Genomic DNA, 8,220 nt, shown 5'->3' with positions numbered 1-8,220 from the left:
TGGTCGCTATATTTGTTTTTAGTTTCAATTTAGTCCAAACTTTTGTAAAAATGAAGCAATATTGTTCCTCCTTAAATTGACACTCAATTTAATTTTTTGTATACAACTTATGATGATATTCTTAATAAAATTGACATTTTTATTAAATATTTGTAGAAATATTTTTAAACAATTTTTTTTTTAGTTTTATTATTAAACAAAGTTAAACCCCAAACTTAATTTCAAAAATTAACAATTTTGTCATCATATATAATGGCATCAAGTATATCATATTATACAAACTTAATGAAGATTAAAAATCAAATAACTTGTTACACATAAGTTTAGGAAATAAATTTCAAGTTCAAAACAAAACCAAAGTCTAATGTTTTGTATAGAATTTAAAATTAATTTAAAATATTTATAGAAATATTTAATAAAAACGTTAATTTTAGTAAGGATATCACCATAAGATTTATAAAAATGTAAATTAAGTGTCAATTTAAGGAGGGACAATATTATTTCATTTTTAAAAAAAAATAGAACTAAATTGAAACTAAAAACAAATATAGGAACCAAATTGAGTTTTGACACATGACACAACAGTGAAGTGACACGTGTAAAAAAATCAAAAAATTCAAAAAACATTCAAAAAAAATTCAAAAAAACTAGAAATTGACACGTGGCGTTGAATTCAACACCGTTTGGTAAAACTAACGATAAGGACTAACTTGAATCATTTTTAAGAAAATGAGGACCAAATTGAGACAACAAAAAATTTGAGAACCAAAGTGATATTACTTAACAAATAGAGGGACCAAAAGAGTAATTTAACCTTATTTTAACTAAAAGTCTCTGGGATGATTTCTTCTCTTGTGTTTGGTTATTTAGAATTTTTTAAATTTCAAGACATTCAAATACATTAAATTTGAATTGATTTTATTTCAACTTTTTTTTATATTTTTCAATGTATCGTTTACATAAGACAATTCTTAGTGAATTTTATTTTTCTTGTTTAGATAAAGTATTTCAATTATCACCAAAACCAAAAATTATTTACATATTAAATAAATATTAAAATTAAAAAAAAATATCAATATTGATTATATTTTATAGTCGAACAAATAAAGTGTTGTTATTTGATGGAAGAGAAAGAATAATTTAAACATGAACCAAAATTTATCATACTATGGTGTAATTGTTATTATTGGAAGTTTCACATTAATTAAAGAAAATTCTAATTTATAGTATATAAGTGTGTGCAATTTATTAGTCAATTTTGTGTGTTAGATTTAAAATATAATTCTTAACATGATATCAAAATCATGAGTTAAAGTATATCTTAACGAAATTTGTTTTTAGTTGGGTATGTTGTCCCACGTGCTAACGAATCGCTCATTAATCTATAGTCTCACAGTCAATATATATATATATATATATATATATATATATATATATATATATATATATATATATATATATATATATATAGAGAGAGAGAGAGAGAGATGGCAAAAATATTCGTATCCGTGAGTATTTACAAATTAAATTCGTAACAGATAGTTGGTACCGGCGGGTAGCTGGTATTTTAATACCTGTATATAAATGGGTCGGGTGTAGGTATCATACTATCCGTACCCGTGGGTACCCATTCCCCGTAAAAAAATTAAAATTAAAATTATGTTTTATTAAGTTAAATTTAATTAAAATTAAATTTAATTTAATTAAAATTTAATTTAATTTATATTTAATTTTACATTTTTTTGTAATTTTATTTAAATTTAATTGCAAATATTTATAAAATATATTTTTTAAATGTTTGTAGGTATCTATGGGTATTTGCAGGTTTTAAAATACCTGCGAGTATTTTTTAACGGGTACCCATGCGGGTAGCGAGGCGGGTAGCGGACAGATTTTTTTTTTGTTGCAGGTCGGGTTACATGTAGACACTATTTGTGCCCGACCCAACTCGTTGTCATCCTTATATATATGTTTCAATGTGAGGGGGTGAGTACGACGGTCCACATGAATTAGAGATGGTCAATTTAAAATATATAATTAGATGCAAACATTACTTTATATGTCAGTTTTATAAGGTCGATCGAGATAGACTTAAAATCAACTTCATACCAATTTCTTTTCTCAACTTTAACTATTATATATTTTGACTTCATTTATTTTATCAATCTCATCCTCTTTGTGTTTATATAGATGTTTCATATAAACACACGGTAAATGTAGTATAATTTATTCCTACACGCAATGGCACACCTAAGTGTACATGAGGGTGGCCAAGCGCACTCCTGAATTTTTTAAATTATTACGAAATATCTGGAAAAAAAATTATTTTGCCCCTCCTAATTCTTTATTTGAACTTTTAAAAGCTATTAGATTGAATCTTAAATAATTTCTAATTATCCTCACTTACTTAAAATTTTAGATCTGCGAGTGGCTACATTATCCAACCATGTAAAGACGTTTTTCTTATAATAAAAAACACTTTAAAACCTTATAACAAAGTGAGTGTTTTTATTTTTTTAAATTGTGTTAAAATTGTTATTGCCATATAATGGACTATAATGTAACAATGACACTTTAAAATTAGATATCTATAACTTTCATATAAATGAATAACATTACTACTATAACATGAAAGTTAGTTAAATTGTAATATAAAATAGAGCGGTGAAAATAAAAAGGCTTAAATACCTTTTTTGTCCTCATTTTTGTAGTGTTTGTTGCGGATGATTCTCATTTTGACATAATGTTTAAAATGGTCTTTATTTTTATCGAATGTTTAAAATGGTCCTCATTTTCGTAATTCGTGTTTTATTTGGTCTTTTTCTGTAACGCCGTTTAAATCATTAACGGAACATTGTACATGTGACACAGTTTGTATTAGGGTGTGTTACGTGTACTGTACATATGGCTAATTAACGTTAATTTTTCAATTTAGGAGAAATTTTACAATTAGAGAAATTTCTTCATCTTCGTCTTTCTTGAGCTCGGATTTGCAGAGGAAGCAATTAATACTTGTCATTTCATCATTGGATTGCAGTTGCAGCTTAGGATGAAATTACAGATTAGGAGGAGGCCATGATAGCAGCTACAAACGTCTTAGTTATTTTTTGGAATTTCTGATGTAGAATTCATTATTGATGTATTGCATTTTGACTTTCCTTAAACTTCGTTCAATTTCACTTTTGCCAAACATTGATGTAGTGCATTTTGATGAGGATGAATTAATGTTATGAATTTAACTTCTTCCATACTTAGATCAATTTAATTTTTTCCAAGCTTAGATGAATATCACTTATTTCAATGCTCAGATTAAGATGTCATTTTGAACATGTTGGGACTAATATCAACATAATCAAACTAATTCATTTCTTCATTTAACAATAGTACAAAACAGATTGGACTTTAAAATATTACACACAATAACAGTACGAATAATACAATAACAACACAAGTGAACCCTATTACTAATTGCAGCCTCTTCTCAATAACCTTCAATGACTTCTCCAAATCATTATCTGCCTCATTTGTGTCATGATGATGACATCCTTTTCATCAACACCACCATTTGAAAAAGTTGCATCCCACATTATTAGAACCACCACTCTGTAAATCAATAAACAACAAATTAAAACCAATTTATTATTAACACAAAAATAAAAACAGATTGTACCAATTTTTTTTTACCAATATTCTTTGGAGTTCTTGGCATTCTCAAAACTACCATCTCTCCGCAGTTATAAATCGGGGTTAATCCATTTCTCGTTGAACCACCAACCGTGCACAAAGTGATACAACACGGTTGTCTCCAACGATTACAATCAGAGGTAAAGGAAGAAGATTGGGACCGTAACATACCTATATAATGGGATTGCAGGAAGAAGAAGATTGCAGCAATACCAATTGGGAATGGAGGAACAAGATTGCCAAAACTCACCAACTGCCCAAACATTCCTTACTAAAACCTTAGCTCACTTATTTATCTCCAATATCTAATTATCACACACTTGTACAACACACGTAACACACCCTAATACAAACCGTGCCACATGTACAATGCTCTGTTAATGATTTAAACGGCGTTACAGAAAAGGACCAAATAAAACACGAATTGCGAAAATGAGGACCATTTTAAATATTTGGTCAAAATGATGACTATTTTAAACATTATGTCAAAATAAGGACCATCCGCAACAAACACCACGAAAATGAGGATTAAAAAGGTATTTAAAAATTTATTCTATTAGTATATTAAATTATGGGTAAAAGGAAAAGAATTAAAAAGGGTAGAATGAGTGTGAAAAATAAAAAGAAGGAAAAGACGGGGTATGTAAGGAGAAGGGAAGAAAAGAAAAGAACAGAATTGAAGAATATAGTATGGCTTCGGCTTTGGGAAACGTTGCTCTTCTTTCTCTCTCAAACTTGAAACCTTCTCCAAAGCTTCCTTCTTCTTCATCTTCTTCTTCTTCCTTCTTTGTAACTAAACACTTCTTCTCTCACTCTCTTCCCATTTCCTCCATCAATGCTTCTCCATCGCCAAACCGCAACTTCCCCTCCGTTCGAGCCACCTCCTCTTCCTCTTCCTCTTCCTCCTTCGGCTCTCGCCTCGAAGACTCCATTAAGAAAACCGTTGCAGAAAACCCTGTTGTCGTTTATTCCAAGACCTGGTGCTCCTATTCTTCTGAGGTCAAATCCCTTTTCAACAAACTCGGTGTCAGCCCCTTGGTCTTCGAATTAGACGAAATGGGTATTTTTTTTTTTCGATTCATCTCTGCTTCTGAATTGTTCATTTATGTTTTCATCTTTCTCTTAGCCCTAACTTTCCTTTCTCGTATTGTTCATTTCCATCAAATTTATACACGCGCCTAGTCATAGTGGTCTTCAATCCAAGTTCGTTCCTTCATAATATAGTGTGCTTATTCCTGGACTGCCTTCTTCTTGTTGAAAAATTAAAATGATTTCAGTATGGTTACTTGAATGAATGGCAACGAAATTGCCACAGCTCAGGTTTTGAATTTTAACCGTTTCATGTATCCTACATAAACGTTTAGTCTTTTCTATAAATGTGATTTGCCTTTCTCTTGGTTACTGTATTGCCAGTAAATAGTTTCACTGATGATAGAAATTTGCGGATTTTGTCAATGTTGTTTTTAACATAATGGGGATTCTCTCTATGCAATTTGCCTTGTCAATTGTGCATTTGGGCACTTTTTTTTGTGTCTTAAATTTTGTATTTCTGTTTAGGTCCTCAAGGGCCACAGTTGCAAAAGGTGTTGGAGAGGATTACGGGGCAACACACTGTGCCAAATGTATTTATTGGTAAGCAGTACCCATCTTGGATGCACTATTCTTGCTTAATCATACTTGTATAAATATTTGGTGACTCATTGTTAGTAGAATATTTATGCCATTGGCATCTATGGATTTTGAATTGTTGTTACTGTTGGTTGATTGGATGCTAAGAGAAACTGCCTGACTGGTGGTGGATATTTCTTTTAATGTTGATAAGCTACTTATTTGACATGTCCTCCCCTTTGAATCATTTCCCCTTGGTACATCCTAAAAACCTTGTGCTTAAAGAGTAGAATGTAGAAAATAAATGGAGCAGAAATGGAAATATTTCTCTCATACTTGCACACATGGCTATGCACGAGAGATTGAGCGAGGAAAGGGATTTCTAAGATTTTATTCAATTTGATACAAGTACCTTATTCCTATAAGATTTTTTTATGGGCTGATTTCATGTAATAAAATAATCCTAAGAGAGCTTAATAGTGAAGTAAGGGATTAAATGCTTGGTCAATGATACCATGCAGTTCAGTTGTAGATTTCAGTCCTAAGACTTGCATATCAAACTTTCAGTTTGCTGTATCAGTTTGTGTCATGTTCCGCTTTCAACTTAGGCACCTATGTTACTGCCATTTCATACAATTTTAATTGAAACTAGAAATTGGTGATTTTATGGATCCACGTATTATTGACTGCTGGGTAGCTGCTGTCTCGAGGCTATAAAATAATCTTGAGTGGGGTACCAATGTGGTTACGCTTCTCAGCTTCCAAATTTCTTATCAACGATCTAGATAATTTTATAAAATGAAAACTGTTAAAACTTCAATTTTGAGTGTAACAATATTTTTGATCCTTTCATGAAATATCAACTCTGACTTATCCAAGGGAAGATGCTAAAAATATTTTATTATGGCGTTTCTGCTACTATATTCCTCTCATGCTCGTTAGGTTATGAAGACGTAATTGATATGACAAAATCTTCTGCATACGTGTATGTTCAACTTCTGCTGCTATATTGAAAATTGAAAATTGTATGATATTAAATAGGACATATGATAGGGCCTTATAGGTTGAGGACTTGGCGGGCATGCTTAAAATCTAATGATTTAGGAGAGTAAGGGTCTATGCGCCTTAAGAGAGAGACAGAAAGAATGGAAAGTTCAGATGAGAAAGTGTTCACTGTTTCTTAAATAAAATCATTTGAGAGAAGAAGAATTTTAACAATTGTACTTGAATAAGGTATCTTGAAGGTGAGTGAAAACCAGTTATGCCCCGGGGTTGCCCATTCTCAGAAACTCCCTACCAACAGTGGACTTTCAGAGTGTTTATCCTGCAATAATAAACGATAAACTGAGGAGATTCAAAACCACCAGAGTGTTTATCCTGCAATAATGTACACAGATGACAAAACGACAAAGGAGGGGATTAAGGTAAGGAGAAACTTAGAAATAATCCACCAAGCTGCCCAATCTCTCTGTAAATGTGAGATACAAACTACCTTAAAACAAACATGGACTTCCAAATGGGTAATGGAGGAGAAAAATGAGCAGATCCAAGTACCTGCAGAAGGGATTGTGTTTATGATGATACCTCAATAACAGGATTCATTCTCTTCATAAAAAGAAGAGTTAGATTAGAGCCGATAAATATTTGTTTTAAATTCATCCCAGTTTTGAATACCATATGCAATATTTGTTGTTGATCTATTCTAGTTTCATGAGGAGTCAATAGAAATGGAAAATCCCTTATGTTACACTAGATCTCGCTTGGTTATTGATGGAATAAATGGATCCACAATTTCTTGAAATCTCACTTTTGACTCAAAAAATCACGATATATTGTATAACCTACTGTCCTGGTCATGATTTTTATGAAATAAACTAAAATTAATTTTTGTTGAAGAAAGGAATTTTGTTATTATTGTTGTTCAGCCACATCATTCAACCTAAACCTGAAACCCAGCTTTAAAACCAGGCGACATTTCACGTCCCCTGAATGCAAGCAGGTGCCGATTTACTATTTCATTTCTTTTCATGCGTGAACTTTTGCATCCTTATATTATCTAAAATAAAAGCACTAAATTCTATTACCTTTATTTTAAGTCCACCTTTTGAACGGAATAGTTTATAACCCATCCTAAAATTGTTCTTCATTGCAGGTGGCAAACACATTGGCGGCTGTTCAGGTATCTTTCTTTGTTTTCTCGTCTTTTAGATAATTGATTGTCTGAGTGGTGATATATCCACAGTTCAAATTGTCTTTTATATTCTTGATTGTCAAAGTGGAAGACATTCTTATTAATTACCATTCTGTTTTTGTTGCAAAATATCTATAAATGCCAATGTATATTGTCTGCATATATGAAGTTAGTATTCTGGAAGTTTCAAGAAGTTTAACACTATACAGTTTAATAAATATATAGAAGTGCAATTTCTCTGTTTTCTCCCTTTTTGTCCAACATAGTTTTTAACTGATGCAGATACCCTGAAGCTGTACCGGAAAGGAGAACTTGAACCTTTGCTGTCAGAAGCTAAAGCTAAAACTCCAGAGAGCTAAGCGTCATAGAGAAAACCTGATCTGCCACCAATTTGTCATTTTGTTGGTCAATGCAGTTCTCTCAATGTTATGTTTGTCACAAATGTTGGTTGAAAGACATCGTAGCGCACTGATAACTCTTAAACACTGACCTTTTTAGTCAGGCCCTTCCTGTTACAAATCTGCTGTTTAATGGTTTGCAGAACTAGAAGTCGCAACTTTGGATTGTACCTGAAATAATTTTAGTGGATATATTTCTAAATTTCTTCTCAGTTATTGTTCTACTTGGCCATTTTGTTTATTGGTCTCAAGCCAAAATGCAATTAAATTCTTAATAATATAAATAAGGAACAATCTAAACCATTATTCGAAGGACACATGCTGAGTATCTAATCAATC

The 8,220-nt window shown here is 31.4% G+C and overlaps 1 protein-coding gene across 1 annotated transcript; it reads left to right on the top strand.

Annotated features, from left to right (window-relative positions):
• Positions 1–4,339: 4,339 nt before the first annotated feature.
• GRXC5 (Glutaredoxin family protein) lies at positions 4,340–8,093 on the top strand. The gene is made up of 4 exons (XM_028081576.2): positions 4,340–4,744; positions 5,242–5,316; positions 7,445–7,471; positions 7,766–8,093. The coding sequence occupies exons 1-4, from the start codon at positions 4,375–4,377 to the stop codon at positions 7,840–7,842; spliced, it is 549 nt and encodes a 182-aa protein (XP_027937377.1). The 5' UTR covers positions 4,340–4,374; the 3' UTR covers positions 7,843–8,093.
• The last annotated feature ends 127 nt before the right edge of the window (positions 8,094–8,220 follow it).

This window comes from Vigna unguiculata, chromosome 7 (genome assembly GCF_037176805.1).
Source record: "Vigna unguiculata cultivar grain cowpea cultivar isolate G323 ecotype 2 chromosome 7, ASM3717680v1, whole genome shotgun sequence".
Taxonomy (NCBI): Eukaryota; Viridiplantae; Streptophyta; class Magnoliopsida; order Fabales; family Fabaceae; genus Vigna; species Vigna unguiculata.
This window is presented reverse-complemented; position numbering and strand designations above follow the sequence as displayed.